This window comes from Prionailurus bengalensis, chromosome B4 (assembly GCF_016509475.1).
Source record: "Prionailurus bengalensis isolate Pbe53 chromosome B4, Fcat_Pben_1.1_paternal_pri, whole genome shotgun sequence".
NCBI lineage: Eukaryota > Metazoa > Chordata > Mammalia > Carnivora > Felidae > Prionailurus > Prionailurus bengalensis.
Genome location: NC_057358.1, coordinates 11,777,034 through 11,793,112, shown reverse-complemented (window position 1 = coordinate 11,793,112; position 16,079 = coordinate 11,777,034). Strand labels below are relative to the sequence as shown.

General features: G+C 48.4%; 1 protein-coding gene across 2 annotated transcripts in view; it reads right to left on the bottom strand.

The window, feature by feature from the left end:
- Window positions 1–5,218: 5,218 nt before the first annotated feature.
- Window positions 5,219–16,079, bottom strand: part of CAMK1D (calcium/calmodulin dependent protein kinase ID) — a 435,052-nt gene continuing 424,191 nt past the window's right edge. Inside the window, exons 9-11 of one of the 2 annotated variants that reach the window (XM_043564752.1) lie at window positions 14,255–14,342; window positions 12,989–13,106; window positions 5,219–11,486 (exon numbers count right to left, since the gene is read on the bottom strand). In XM_043564752.1, coding sequence (XP_043420687.1) covers window positions 11,368–11,486; window positions 12,989–13,106; window positions 14,255–14,342 — 325 coding nt within the window. In that variant the 3' untranslated portion in view covers window positions 5,219–11,367. Of the gene's footprint in view, window positions 11,487–12,984; window positions 13,107–14,254; window positions 14,343–16,079 lie in introns of both variants that reach the window. The other variant, XM_043564753.1, reaches the window with a different exon arrangement.

The window sequence follows — 16,079 nt, the reverse complement described above, 5'->3', positions numbered from 1 at the left end:
CCTTGAGCTGACGTAACAAAGTCCCACACGCTAGGTGACTTCAACCACAGAAATCGATTGTCTCACAGTTCCAGAGGCAAGAAGTCTGAGATGAAGGTGTTGGTATGGTTGGTTCCTTCTGAGGGTTGTGAGGTCAAACATCTGCTCGTGCCTCTTCCCTAACTTCTGGGGATTTTTGGAAATCCTTGGAATCCTTGCCTTGTAGACCTCTATTTTCATCTTTACATTGCATTCTTCCTGTGTGTTTGTCTGTCACTGTTCAAATTTCCCTTTTAAAAAGATAAAAACGTCAGTCATACTGGATTAGGGCCCATCCTAAAATCCTATTTTTAAATCAGGTCATGCTTTGAGGTACTGAGGGTTAGTACTTCAGTATATGAATTTGGGGGCAGGGAGGACACAATTCAGCCATAACAGCCATTTGCTAGAGCTATGTCTGGGAGAAGTCACCTAAGCTACCTCAGTCTCCTCTTCTATAACATTTAGATAATTATAGTACCCATACAATAAAGTTGTTATAAGGATGGAACAAGTTAATATTTGACAAGTGTTTGAAACAGTGGCTGGCACGCAGTACTATAAGTGTTTGTTGCATGAGTTACTCCATCTCTTATATCATGTGATAGTAGGCACGAGAAATGGGGGGCTATCTAGTTTACAGCAGTTCCTTCAATGGCCAGGTCTGTGGGTGTCTTTCTGCTGTGTGTAGAAATGGTTCCTTGTCCCTCTCCACCTACATGTAGAATATAAGGGATTTTGCTGATGAGAGACAGTGAGTTCTGGAAAGCACAGTGGGAATGCCTCAGAGTGATGGGAAGAACAGAGGTTGGTTCAGATAAGAGGAGGCACCATGTGCTTGTTGAAGCTATACCTGAAGGCCAGGGCTAGAGTTGACCCTGGGCCCTCAGAGGAAGGTGGGTTATCACTTATGGTCCAGATGTGTTTCGTTGCAAGCTATGAAGTGTCTCAGCTCAAGGTGGCAGGATGACTAGGCTGTCATGGTTTTGCACTTGACCATCACTAAGTGCACCTTTCCCCTAGATATCCTGGTTCAGTTGACCTGGGCATCATTATTTTCAAATGGTCCCCAAGGTGATTCGAATACACAGGTAGGCATGAGAACCTTGAAGAGGCTCCTTCAGATCCCTCACTCCTTAAAGTGGGGTCCAGGGATCAGCGGCAGTAGGAACTTATTAGAAATGCAGATGCTCCAGCCCCAGCCTAGGCCTGCTGGATAGGAGTCTGCGTCTTAGCAAGATTCCCCAAGAAAACGAGTGAGAAGTGCTCGGATGTGGCTTTTGAGCAGTGGCAGGCTGGAGGTCTCTAGCCAGAAGGATAGCTGAGGAGGAGAGGCTCTCCTCTAGGACAGTCTGACTCACCTGAGCCAGAAGTGATGCCAAGTTTCCCCCCACTTGCTGTGCCCTTGAGACATTCTTTCCTGGTGGGGATTACTGTCCAGATACAAGACAATTAATTTTAAAGACTTACTCTCTGAGTAAGCTTCTTTTCTCCCTCAAGGATGCCATGTGACAAGAACCTTGGGCCAGGTGAGTACAGAAGTCAGCTGTTCTCCAGGTCCATGCTGGGGAACAGCTGGCCCTCATTAGAGGGGTCTGTAGGTACGCTCTTCTATGTGAATGCTGGTGGCTCAGCATCCTGAGTGAATTTCTCCATGAGCTGACAGAAACAGTATGGCCCACATAAATAGATCTTGATGCACTCAAGAAAGAAGATGGAGTGTTGAAGCTAAGGCCATGTTATAGAGAGAGGAGAAGAGGGACAAAGAGGTAGGCAAGAGGAAAAGGGTTAATAAATTGGCCACGAGCTGCATTTTCCTGGCCCACTGTCTTTCTGGAAAGAGTCCCCTTGCTGATGGAAACATATTAGGTGGATGAGCTCATGCTAAATACAGTTCCTCTCAAGGGAGGCTGGAAGAAAACAAGAGATCTGAGACACTTTCTTGAAAATAAATCAGGAGCTTTGAAGATGGTCTGCAGGAAAACAGCAGATGACAGGGAAGTCTGCATGTCAGGGATGAAACTCTATGTGTATGAACAGAACTTTCCAGAGATAATAATCAGAGCAGGAGGATAGACTAATTTAAAAAAAATCCAGCACTGTTATGATTATTGTTTGCATCTCTCATTCTAGATCAAATCCAGCTTCTGTGACATTTGTCCTTGAGACATGGAACAACAGAACAGCAGAAAACATATGGGCTGCTTACACAGTGACGCCTATGTCTCTTCTCTGGTTCCTCATTTGTTGGATGACATGTAGCACCAAGCTGAGCTATTAAAGATGAATTTCTCTTGGAGATGTGGAGTGGACCCTAGTAATGGTGATGTAATGTTAACTGATTTGGTTGTGTCAATCCCCAACTCAATAACTGTCAGTGATCCCCAGTTACCTACTAAATAAAGTCCAGATTTCATGGTTTGGAATTCAGTGGCCTGGACAAAATCATGAGAGGCGATGTGGCAGGATAGCCTTTGATCTTAGTCCCAGCTGAGTTGAATCAGCTGACCTTGGGAAAATCACTGAAAATTTCTGAACCCATCTGTGTACTAAGGACACCTTCTTTGTCAGGATCATGGTTAAACGAGATGTCAAATGGAGTGTGCTTAGCACTATTCTACAGCTCAGTAAATGATGGATACATGACATCATCATTACTATTCGTTATTGTTCATGATACTAACAACAAGCCTCCTCCAACCTGCCTTTCTCTCCCTGTGGCTTGCCCACACCTAAGGCTCCTGCCCAGGGAGATATGTACGATTCCAGCCACACACTGTGTGTCCAGCTTCCATGCTCTTGCTCATGCCATTCCTATTAACTTCTTCCCATCAAACACTACCCTTCCTTCCAGGCTCATTCCAGAACTCCGTTTTTCATGCAACCTTTGAGGGTAGGGTCCATGTCAGATTTACCTTGTTTTTTTCAGTATACATAAAAATCCTTGAAGATAGCAGGTGCTCAAAACATGCTGAATGAATGAATGAATGAATGAATGAATGAATGAAAGCTTATCACAGGGTCCACCTAAAAGGCCTTGCAGGGAATGGGTGAGGGAGAGTTTGAGGGTTCTTTAGGCGCTGCAGTCTAATTTCTCTGCTCAAGGAGGTAAACTCTCCTTGAGACCCTTGCATGTGACAAAGGAGGCTAACACGTTTTCCTACAGCTATGAAGCCACCTCATGTCTGTAAAGTGTTTTTATATGTACCAACTCTCTGCAATAGCCTCTTGAAGGCTCATACTCCTCTCCTCCTCTCACATCTCTGGATGAACCCTCCCCCCATCCCCCAAGAGCCCGTGCCAGGTCCTGAGCTCTCAGCTGGCAGCTCTCCTCAGCCTTGGAAACCTGATAAAAGTTCTGGTTGTCCCACCACTCAGCCCGATGCCCCACGGTCTGCTGGGAACATGCAAGCCAGCAGGCACCGGATGGCACCCTTGTGTGGACTGGGCAGAAAAACAAGCACCCTTTTCCCTGCGCCAGGGTGCAGGGCCTGGTGTGGAGGGTGTGCACCAGCAATCGGCCCCCACTACTTACTCCCTCAACTGGAAGACCCTGTATGGTGGGTTCAAGAGCGTGTGTGTGTGCCCACACAGACACTCTTCATGAACAGCTAACATAACAGGGGAAATTATACACTCTAGGGGCTCAGCATAGACTTTGCAACCAAATATGTAAAAAAAAAAAAAAAAAGGAACTAATCACAACTTCTCTTTCTTGGTCTTTCTCAACTAGAGAGTGCTGGCATAGCCAAGTACATACATGCCCCCAAGACCACAACTAGCCCAGCCAGACTGCTCAGCACGCGTGTGAACTGAAGACATCCTGTTTTCAGAAGCTTTCTCTATGAAGTACTTTCGTTTCAGCCGCTGTTCTTGGGGGCGTGGAGAATCAGGATTGGGGTGTACACAATCTGTACCCCCTTTTGCCATTAAGCTCTGTGCCTGCTGTGATCAGGAGTAGCTCTTTTCCGAAGGCACAATCCTGTAACTATGTAAGAAGTCTTTCCTTTTTCTTGTACTGTCGGCTCCTAAGTGCATTATGATCAATGATCTACAAGAGAATGTGTAAGACCAAATGTTAGCTGGAAAATATAGGAAATTTGGGGTGAACTTCAGTGCCTGGAGGCTAGGTAAATCTAGGAAGGACAGAGAAACTTGCTTGGTCAATGTGCCTGGAGCCAAGTACAAAAAAAAATTGACCTGAAACATTTCAACTCTAAGGCATTTATAAACACCAGCTTTCTATCAGGATTCATTTTATACTTCAGCGCATTTGCTTTGGCTAAATTTTCAGTCACATTTGGCAAGTCCTCTCTTTAATAAATCCTTACAAAGAGTTTTCAAAGGTGGTTAGGTTACCAAAGTTCTTTTGAGTCCAAAAGTTTGCATCAACAATGTCACCTATGAACCCCCTGAATGATCCCTTTGCTTTCATATGCTTTATAGTTAGGGTCTGGGCTAAGAGACGCCATAATCAAATCAGAAAAGACTAGATGTCCGATGGTGCGCACCATATTTCTTTGGGGCTCACTTAGATCCACAATGGCCCATGCCGTCTCATCTGATATGGCTGCTGGGACAGCGTTAATTCTACATTTCTCTAACACACATCCGGTTCATTTCCCCCTGCAAATAGCCACTTACCATTTAGATAGGAGGAATTGTCTGGTCATCAGAGCTAGTCCCCACCATATGTTTGGTGACCTATGAAATGCAGCCTCACCCCCCACACCCCCAAGAAAGATAGCAGGCAGCCTTCTTCTCAGAATGAATCTTTTTGGGGGCATGGAGAACTCCAAAGCTGTGCTGAGCAAAAATACAGGTATAGGCATGTGCCTGCTTACCCCCTTACTCAGAGAGGGGTTCCCAGAAATCGGCTTTTCCTCTAAGCAACTCAATATCCAGCTAGTGCAATTTGAGTTAATGGGCGCACACCAGCCATTTTCTGCAGCAGCAATGAAAAGGAGAGCTTTGTAAAGTGGGGCACCCTCCCTGGGTCCTGAAGCCAAGATCTGCCCGCCCCTTCCTGTCCCTGGCACTTCGGGCTCATTGGGCAGGTGACATAAAATATTTAGGGAACCCTATGTGTTTCCAGGGGTTCAAACTCCCTTCCCTCCAATCCAAACTCTGCAAAGAGGAGAAGAGAGCTGTTAGCACAACCCCCTCCTGCTCTTTATGAAGGAAACAAACCACATACATCTGAAGGTGATTAATTGTCTTTATTGGAGGAAAACAAGAAGTCATCAATCTCGTTATCATTATGATAGAAATCTTGATATGTGTACATGATTGTCAAGGCAGAGAATCATTTGCTACATAGGCCCATGAACAATTTTGCAGTGCCGCAAACCTAGGTGGGTTAAACTTCTTGCAGAGTGTTACATGCATGGAATAAATGCACAGTTTCCCTTCTTTGGGACGAACGTGTTTTTTATGGAAAAATTGAACCAATCACAAGCCTCATAATAATAGACGCAGGGACATTCCTGGATTCGTCGCTGTAAGCTTTTGGAAAACATGCTCGCTCGCTGGTGGGAGGGCTCCGAGAAGGGCAGTGACATTATGTGTAGTTGACTACAGCCAATTTAGAAATTGTTCCAAATTTTATTCTGGACGGAACGTGTCTTTTATGTTGTCCAACTTGAATGTGGCACTCAGCTAAATGTTCTCTGAAACAAGCCACCCGTCTTTTGAAACAAAGATGCTGTAGTCTCTCTGCTGTCATTGGATGGCATGTCATGACTCTGATGCCAGGGCCCCGGAAGGAGGGGGACAGGCCTCTGTGTGTATGACCAATGTCCAAACAAGCGATGCGCTCCAGTTCCTTCCTTCTCTCTCTGCAAAGCCCGGCTGCCCGCCCTGCCCCGTCCCCTGCCTGTCAAGTGCAAGGCTGGCAGGACGGCCTGACAATCTCAGTCTGTCCAGATGAAGGTTTCCCTTTGAGGAGTAATTTATAGTGTTTGGGGCTTTGGGGTCCCTGGTGGTGACTCATCTCTATGACCGAAGCCTCACACACTCCTCTTTTTTTTCCTGTCCATAAGAAAATAAAATCACCTCTAAGTAAAATAATTCAGTAAATAATCAGAAGACATAATCACTGTATGAGAAGTTCCCTGGGGACCAAAAGGTTAAAAGTAGATCTGGCAAATGCAGAAGCAGCATTAGTACAAAGGGTGAACGGAACAGTTTGTCCCTTTGGTGTAGAAAGATACAGACACCGAGAAGCCATTCCACACTTTGTCCACGAAACCAGACCTGGAAGCCACATGCAGCGGGCTTGGCTGCTGAATGCACAGCCTTTGGGTTTGCAGAAGCGGAGCCCCCCACCCCCCCACCCCGGAGCCAAAAGCCGAGTCGCTGCAGCCGCAGCCGCAGGTGGTGGGGAAGGCCGGCCTGGAAGGGCTGCTGCTCCTTCGGGTCGGGGTCAGCACGGAGCAGGCGGCGGGCCGGGCCTTGGCCGGCATGCAGGGCCGACTTCACAGTGGGGCCGGGCTCTTGCGCCCTGGCCCAGGCTGCGGACCGTGATGCACTTGGGGCCACAAGGACGGTAGGGGCGGAAGGGGGCCTGGGCTTCTGTCTTCCTCCTTCTCCTCCCTGCCCGCCGCCCACAGGAAAGCTCTTCAGGCTAGCTCATCTGCAGGCTGCCTTTCTTGGGGTCTTCAGGAAATAAGCCCCCTCCCCCTTTTCGGACTTTGTCCAATTCACCTTTGCTATCTCAACATTTTCAACTCTGAAAACCAAAGGGTTGGAACCCTTGTGTGCAAATGTCAGGTACGTTTGCAGCCGGGTGCCCCCTCCCCACAAAAAATGGTGGGTTCCATACAGATATACACTTTTTCTTTTTTTTTTTTGAAACAAACTGAACAGTGTTTGGTCTGGAATGTGTTTAAGGAAAAGGCAAACTCTGCCGAGGGAGAGGGGACAGAACGCGGAATAGTACTGGTTCAGAAGAACATGCAAAGGTTTCGTGCATCGGTTGAATCAGAGGGCCTTCGTTTCATTTGCCAGAAGTGAGCGTGTGACCCTGGGAAAGAGTACATCTTAGTTCTGCTTATGAAATGGGAGGACCTGCCCTTTGCTGGCCCTTCTTTCCTTTTGCACAGCCAAAGGAAACCCTGGGAGTCACACAGAGGAGGGGGTGTTACTGGCTGTAACACAGAGGCAGTCACCCTAGCTCTCCTGTCTCCAGCCCTGGGGCCATGGTTCCTGCCTGGCTTCTCCAGTGCAAGGAAGCAACCCTACCTAAAGCTCTGGGTGGGCCGCAGAGCCCTGGGGGCCAGAGCCTTAACATGCTGAGTCATCCCCACTGGATATGGCCTTTTCTTTCTGTTGAAAATTACTCATAGAATGTCAAATCCCAATGGGTAAATCAGATGAAGCTGTCACTCCTCGAGAGAGAGAGGGTCAACCCCCTTTCAGGAGGGGTCATTTGGGCTCCCTCCCCTTTGTCCCTGGTGTTCTTGACCTTTGTTCTAAAGGGGAGTTCCCCTCTCCCACCCACAACCCATCCAGGATAGGCTGGACACCAAGGTAGGTAAATGAACAGGATGAGGTCAGTGCCGGGCAGGTAAATGAGTCTGAGGGTCATATGCCAAGTCCCTGCCATCAGACGGCCAATGCTTCCTAAGTGCCAGAGTCTTGCCCATTGAGCCAAAGCCATCTTGCTTTGCCCCACGATGGACTACTGAGTTCCTTGGACATTGTGCTGACAGCTAGTTGGAGAGTGGGACCCTCTCAAAGGAGATAAGCTCTTGTGTGGGGATATGAAACTGCTCCCTGCTTGTGAGGTGGGATTTTAGAAGTGACCAGAATCACTGCCATAGTCAACAACACTAAGCCACACATGCTTTTTGGTTTTTTGTTTGTTTGTTTGTTTGTTCATTCGTTTTTTGGTATGCTTTCTACATGGCTCTTTTCTTTAAAAAGGAGACATGAAGGGGAACATTATCCTGCTGTTCTCTTATGGGGTCAGAGGCAGTAGGAGATGGTAAGCCCTGCTGCCACAATGGCCATGCGCTGTCCTGGACTAGTTGTCAATCTATATGGGCACCTTCTTCTTTTCCCAAGGGCTTTCTGTGGCCCTGTGTGCTCCCCGTAGGCATTCCCTGCCCTCTCAGATCCAGCTGCCTTTACCCCATCCCAACCCAATACCCCAGGCCGCAGTGTACTCGCCGAGGGAAAGCAGTGAGCAGTCCAGACCCCAGGGTACCCTGCTTAAGAGCAAAAAGCAGCTGGTCATGTGGGGGCACCGTGTGGGCGACCACTCACTGCTCATTTCAGACCAGTGATGGCTTTGCCTATTGCCTCACTGATGAGATGAAAAGCGGGGAAGAGGAGGAGGGACAGACAGGGCAGCTGAGAGAAAGACCACTCAAGGATAGTTCAAAATGTCATACTCAAATGAAAAAAAATAATCCACTAGCTCTGAGAAGCTGAGGAGACCAATGGTTGGGGGAGGGTCTGGGGTTGAAAGGAAGCCTGTGATGGAGCTGGTGGCCATCTGTTAGCCTTGGCCACATGCTGGCTTCCACAGCGAGTGGAAGCTGTGGGCACGTATGAAAGGCTCAGCTACGACTGGTGGGATCTGACATCAGCGAGGGTCCTGGGATTTAGCCACCCCGCTCGGCAGGTCTTAACAAAAGGCACATTCTGGGTTTATTTTCCTCTCTTCCTAAAACGATAGGAAATAACCTAAGTCCAGTGGCACTGAGACAGAATGGATTTGCCTGATGTCAAGTTCAACAGAGTTGGCTTTTGAGCTGAAACCAGTCCCTACACATCACACTGCGTTGTTGACACATTCCAGGCCAAGTGCAGCCACAGGCTCATCTGAACCACAAAGAGGACGCTGGCCACAGGGCCTCATCTCCTGCCTGTTCTGCACTTCTTGGTGAGACATACCTTCAAACTAATTGAATAGGAGGTACACCCCAAATATCAGCTCTAGGAAATAATCTAATCACCCATGAGAGAATTTGGCTTCAGAAGTTGCCCTCCAAATGCAACTGACTGCACCTAGTACAAGGTGCAAAGAACTGATAGCCAGTCAGGCACACATCACAGGTACCAGATTTGGGCACATTATCACCCCGTTAACATCTAATTCCTTGTTTTCTTGTACTGTAGAAACAAGAATGTTCCATTACACTTGTTCGTAAGCAACACCCTAATAAAGCCCCTGGAGAGAGACCACAGTTTTCTGATACTCTGTAATATTCATGCCATTTTCCTTCTGCGGGCATGGCATTGACACTTATCCAACTCACACAATACCTGCTTCTCAACTCGGTCTGTGGTCATTTTATAGACTTTCTTAGGTTTTTTTATTAATCGTGGAGAGCGACAGCCTGATTTTCGCTCTGGATGCATGTGTGGCAGATGCCAAGTGGGATTCCTGCCAAGGGGCTGGGTGCATATGATGCATGTTGGGAACAGGGTAGACCAGCTGTCTGTCTTCCTGTCTGCTCTTATATGTACCTGCACTGCCATACTAATGGAGGCAGAATGGAGCTGCTGAGCCTAGAAACATGGTGTGTATGGGGGGGGGGCGTGGCTATCACTAAACATTTGGCCTGGACACAGGCATAGGTGTGGCTTGACCACAAGACGGCTTGACCAACAGGACCTGCTGAATGTGGCTAGTTATAGGAGAAGGGCAGGAGGACCACAGCCAGTAGAGTTGTTGGGCCATCAGGCAGACCTACAGGGACTCATGGCAGGCTTGAGGCTGACGGTGTGAAATGCAGACTCATGGTATTATGGTGGGCAGGGGGTCAAGGGAGGGCTTTTGCAAACCTAGAATTTGGAGCCACCTGCAAGCCTCTGCAAGAGAGCCTCCTCAAAGCCCCCTTGGGAAGTGGTTTGCCCTGGGTTTCGCTCCGTGCTCTACCCTGCAACACCTATGCATCACATGGGTAAACAACGCTGCCCGCTTTGCCTGGGACATTGCCAGTTTTAGCAATGAAAGTTCTACTTCCCAAGAAATTCTTAAATCCCAGGCAACTGGCACCTTTGGTGACACCACCACTACGGGTCTTTGGTTTTCAGACTGCCCCGGTCAGAGGGAGGGCTGCGAGTGCTGGATGGCCATCACCGCGCTGGCCAGTGTCCTGCTTGCCTGGCAGGTCACCTCTCCTTACCACCCCAGATAAATGGACTCTTTTCCAAGGCCACTTCCCTCTCCTCGCCTGGGTAACATTCATAGAAGAACAGGGTAAAAATCTGCAGAAACAACTTGTGTGAGTTGGAGGCCATTTTAAGTGTAAGATTAGAAATGCATTTTTAAAAAACAGAGAGAGAGACAGCGCGAGAGAGATTAACTTTAAAACTGCATAGCTGAGAGCAGACTTTTCTGTGTTACCCTCGTGAGAAATATAAGCTGTGTGAGACATTCCCTTTAACCAAAATGGCGTCTGGTTCCTTCTGGAAGGGAGGCTCTTATATCTTTGCTGGGTGGGCATCTCCTTCACAGCAAGTGAAGCCTCTGAAGTTTAGCCTTAGTCTTGGGGGAGCAGGCTTCTTTATTTCTGACCACTGGCGGTGAAGGCCCCTAGGGTCTCTGGTTGGCCAGGGGCATGCTGGAGGGGGTGTCGGAAAAGGTCTTCTGCAGGTTCCCTCCCCAGGTGGCCCTGGAGACAAGGCAGCCTCACTGGACTGCTGAGTTGTTTTCTTAAAGAGCTGCCTCTCCAGGGAAGGGGAGAGAAGGAGGAAAAAATAGAAGTAAAGTGCACTCTTCGCCTTGGAGACAGATTCTCGATCCTCTTATTAGAATTTTTAAAAATACCTTTACATTCCCCTTGGAGGGAAAAAAAAGAAAACAAAACACCTCTCTTAAAGGTTAACATAAAACTCAACTACTGATAAGCAAAAGATACAGGTCATGTGACTAAGAAGTAAAGATCAGAAGGGCATATTTCTTAAAGGGTAAAAAATAAAAACCCTAATGCGCAATATTTACCAAGACTTAAATAATCCAGTTGAAACCTTTTTTGTCATTAATGAAAAAATACAACATAGACGGTTCCCCACACCTAGAAGAGCAGAAGTGACGACGGTTGGGAAAGAGGACGAGGGAGGTCCGTTCTATCAGAGCTTTGCAAGATTCGTATGTACAGCACCAGATCCTATCACGTCAGCTCCCTTGAGTCAGTACAGTTTGTGAGAAACGAACACTTCAGAATTGCAGTATAAAATATGGCCATAAAAAACTTCTGTCTTCCAGTCCTGTGCAGGAAGGCGCACCATGCAAGGTGGGATCACTCTGGAGCGGCTGGTGGCGCTGGCGGCCCCGCGGGGGCGGTGGGGGCCCCCTTCCCCGGCCCCGCCCTTGGGCCCCACCTCCAGAGCCAGTCACTTGCTCCCGGAGTGCACTGTGGTCACAGTGGCGGGCCTCGGTCTCCGCTCCGCCCCCACTCCTGAGACCCCGGATGAAGAAGAAATGAAACTACAGAGCGTGGAGGGTGCCAGACCTGCAAGGGGGACAGTGGACACAAGGGGGTCGAAGCTTCAGAATAAAGTATTCGCTCCGCTTTCCCACTCCAGGGTTTGGGGGGACGGCGAACTCTTACACTCCTGTCTCTAAATGTTCACCTACCTGTAGGAAAACCTTTGCAATGTGTCCTTGAAATGCTTTCTTCCTAGACACAACTCTTCCCTCCTGTTCTGGCTCGGACGCTGCTGACTGCTTTGTATTTGAACATGACATGGTTTGGCATCCGTAACAGGGTAGGTACCACGCACCGAGCACTCACTATGTACTAGGCTGCAGGCTGGGTGTTGACTACATGCTGTTGTTTATAACAGCCCCATGAGTAGAGGTTTGAGGAGTGAAGACAGAATGTGATCCCCCTGCCGACCCATTTCGTGTGTGGTCTGTACTCCTGGCTAAGGACCAGCTGTGACACAGAGCACATCGAAATGGGGCCGTTTGCCTCTTCCTCCAATTCCAGCAGCCCCGGCCTAGAAAAATTGCTCACACACCGCCCTACTATGCTCCCTGAGAGTATGCGGTGGCATCAGAAAACCCTGATGTGGGACGAGTGTCCTGGAGCTCAGCTCCGGTAGCATAGTTCCCGGTGACCTTTACAGGCTCCGACGCGGGGAGATCCATTAAATGTGGGTCTACCACAGCGTGCGGTTTGGTCAGGGGACGCGCATGGAGATTTCCAGGCAAAACGGACGGGCTCACATTCCCAAATGAGATGGGATGACTATTTAGAGAGGGAAGGAACCCTTTTCTGAGGGTCATGGGATGGAATGTGATGCCCAGAGGGGGACCAAGCTGAAGGGTTTCGGTGATCAGGGAGATGAGGGCCAACAGGGACCATCAAGGCAACTGCCCTGAGGGGGACAGAAGCCCCTGAGATGGCCTACTATGGGATTAAGATAAATAGACCAGGGAGCAGTGGGGAGTAGGGGAGAGAAATAGAGTATGTTACATGCCCTCAGTGATGTAACAGCCTAACACAAAGATAAAAGTGAAATATTCTTACTATTACTCTGACTGCAAAGCCAGTGCACATCATATAATTCAGCTCCAAGCATCATCCTCCTCATCAAAAAGTAGGTATTAAAAGCCAATGAGATCAGGCTGTCACGAGTCTCTGCCACCCTTTCCTCAACCCCTGAGAATGACACGCAGCGACAAGCGAGCCTCGGGGGAAGGAGACGGATCCGAAAGTGTCTGGGCTCTTGTCCAGACAGGTATGGCTGTGCAGCGCGTGAGCCACAGATTTCCCATCTAAAAATGGAACTCATCATACCTACGGTTGTGTGTGTATCGAATAATTAAACGTTTCGAAAACAGTCTTTAAAATTAAATAACTTCCCAGGGTTGCTGGGGGACATGCAACGAGAGGAATTAAATCAGAAGTGCCTGACAGCAGGAGCTCACAAAGGACCGTGCTCGCCTCCCCACCCCAGATCTGTCTGACACGCCAGTTGGAAGGTTCTGTCTTTGCTACATACGCACAATCTTTTTGGCTGGCCAAACTGAGGCTGCTTGAAACGCTTGCATTTGAACTGTCCAGGCTGCTGCCGAGATGGAGTTTCCTCATATGTCTCACAACGGCCGTGGCATTAAATGCTTGCTGAAATTTAAGAAAGGGGAAAAAGGCAGACACAATAGTCCAGCTAATTAGAAAAGACTCAGACTGTGTCTGGTTGTTTCTTCTTACTTACCCCAACCATTTCCAGCTTCTTAAAACGTTCTCATGATACTTTAGAAAGGAAGCTTGTCTTGCCCCTTCTTCCAAAACGATGCTAATGTTTTGCACCCCTCGCCCCCGCCGAAATGTTTTTTGGAGATTTAAACAAATACTCCTCTTTAGACATAGTAAACGTAGAGGATAAATGTAAACCAATACTCTCCGTCATTTAAGGGAAGTGACTTTTAGAATAAAACGTGTATTCTAGTAAGACGGTCTCTTAAAAGGTGATGCTTTAAGGTAGTTTTAATTTTCCTATTATGAGTGCTTGTGTCCTAACTAATAGCATTTCCTCCGAATAAAGCGGGTCAGTGGAATTAATTTTGTTTCCCCGCACTGATTAGAACATAGGGTTTAGGTAACCAGTCGATGACCAGGAAAGCTCAGTGGTATAACTCCATCACATTTTTAGCCGAAAATATCGATGAGTTCAACTCAGATTCCCTGTCTTTCCCCACCCCGCTTTCCTATCACTTTCATAAAAGTCAGCTAGTCAAAGTTCCAGCAGCAGAAAGGAAGACAACAGGAATTATGTTCTTAAGAAACAGCAAATGAGTAAGGGCTGACACTATTGCTATTTTTGAGTCACAGAGGGGAAATATTAAAGCCATACTTCATCCCTCCCACACCATGACATCCCCTTTGAGTCTTAATGGTTATCAGTTAAAATTAGCAAGATTATTTGGGTGAGGCTCTGGGGACTTTCATCAAACTCGGGTGATAGTAACCTTGAGAAATAATAAATGCTCCAACTGTAGGGCAAGTTTCATGGGGGTGGTTCAATTCATCGCAAAAAAATTTTTTTTGAGGTGGGGGAAGGGCAGAGGGGGAAGAGAGAGAGACACACACAGAGTGAGAGAGCGAGAGAGAGAATCCTAAGCAGTCTCCAGTGCTGTCAGCTCAGAGCCCGACGCAGGGTTCGATCCTATGACCTTGGGATCATGACCTAAGCTGAACTCAAGAGTTGGACGCTTAACTGACTGAGCCACCCAGGTGCCCTTCATTGTAAATGTAATGAGCCCAAGACTTACTCTCCATTTGCTTTTTGCGAAGTTCTTCCGGATCTGGGCACTGACAGACTCGTGGATGTTTTTGTTGAGGGCTGTGTCACCAGCGATCCTGAAACAGAGGCAAAGATGCTTCTTCAAAAGGGTTTCTTGAGGGGGGCGGGGTGCTCTGACACCGGGTCGCACGCTGCTTTCCCAGGGAAGCCCCAACCCCGTCCCTGTCCTGAGGTTCACTGAGAGGGTGGCTTCCCGCTGCCCTTCCAGGCTGTGTGGCTCTTGTCTTACATGCACACCATCTGCCACCACCGCCAAGTCCTGTCCCCCGTCTATACTCAGCACCCTCCCAGAGATTCGTTGACCTCTCTGCCTGGTTCCCACTTCTTCCCTTTCGGCCCCAATTCCTGCGACATCAGAAGTCACAAGGCAACTTGAACCCAGTTTTCCCTCCTTTCCCTCCGTCTCCGTCTCCACCAGCTCTCCACCTGCAGTTCTGAGGTCCCACATGTGTTTCCTGCCTGATCTGACCACCAGATCCCTGCCCAGGGCCGTCTTCCCAGCTTTCTCCTGCTAGAGGCCCCTTCCTTCTGCCCTTTCCAGGCCCTCTGCATCACGGACCTGCTCACGTCCCGGGCCCAGAGCATCCTTCTGGTCCTTTCCAGCAGAGTTAAGCTCTGCCATGTTCTCGCCTATGCTTCCTCCATGCTCAGGGAGAGGGTGCCCAGCCTCAGCTCAGCCCTGCTTGCCAAATCTTCCCTTGCATTTCCCATAAGAATTCTCTGAACTGCCAGGACTGGATCCACTCTGCATTCAGCTGGGTCCCTGATGTTACTGGGCATTAGTTCTTGCTTGTTCCATAGCCTTCCACCAGCAGGGAAGAGGGTGGGTCTGCTCTTCACCTCTGTCCTTAGAAACTACCTAGGAATCATGCTCCTGTTCTGTGACTTCCTCCTCCTGCTTTACCACCTCTCCTTCCCTCCCTTCCTCCTCCCTCCTCTCTCTCTCGGCTTACAATCTCCAGGCTCATTTGGTCACCTGGAGGTCACTTGCAACTCATTCTTCTCCCACACACTCCCCTCAACCTTGACACCACCCCTGCTCTACATTTAATCACCTGGCCTTCTCCCCTAGTTTCAGAGGAAGCTGTGTTTTGTTCTCATTCTTTTTTGCACTTAGAACCTTCCGTATCTTCCCTTTCATTTTTTAAAAAGTTTTTAATGTTTATTTTTGGAGGAGAGAGAGACAGAGCATGAGTGGGGAAGGGGAAGAAAGAGAGAGGGAGACACAGAATCCAAAATAGGCTCCAGGCTCTGAGCTGTCAGCACAGAGCCCGACGCAAGGCTTGAACTCACGAAGCGTGAGATCATGACCTGAGCCGAAGTCGGACGCTTAACCCACTGAGCCACCCAGGCGCCCCATCTTCCCTTTCATTTAACACCAAACTCTTAAATTCTAGGCTGGTATCTGTTACCTATGAAATCATTTTTTGCATCTGAAAAGTTAAGGGGCAGAGAGAGAGATGCCAGGAACACTGACCATCCTTTCTGGCTGGAAGGTGACTGGTTAGTGAGGAAGTGAGGAAACCTGTCATCTCCCAGACCCAGATGGCCCTGAACCCCAAACAGCCTAGATGCCACAGTATTATGTCCAACTGTTTTGGGGACATGAAAATAATAAGCTTAGGACTTCTTCAGACAGATTACCCCCGAGGAAAAATCTGTCCCCACCCACCCAGTCTTTCACTTTAAAATCGAAAACATGGTTGATGGATGTGATGTTTAGTCTGTGCCAGGCAGGGCCCAACTTTGGAGTGCGGTCTGATATTCCCGCTCCTCCAACCATAGACTCTGTC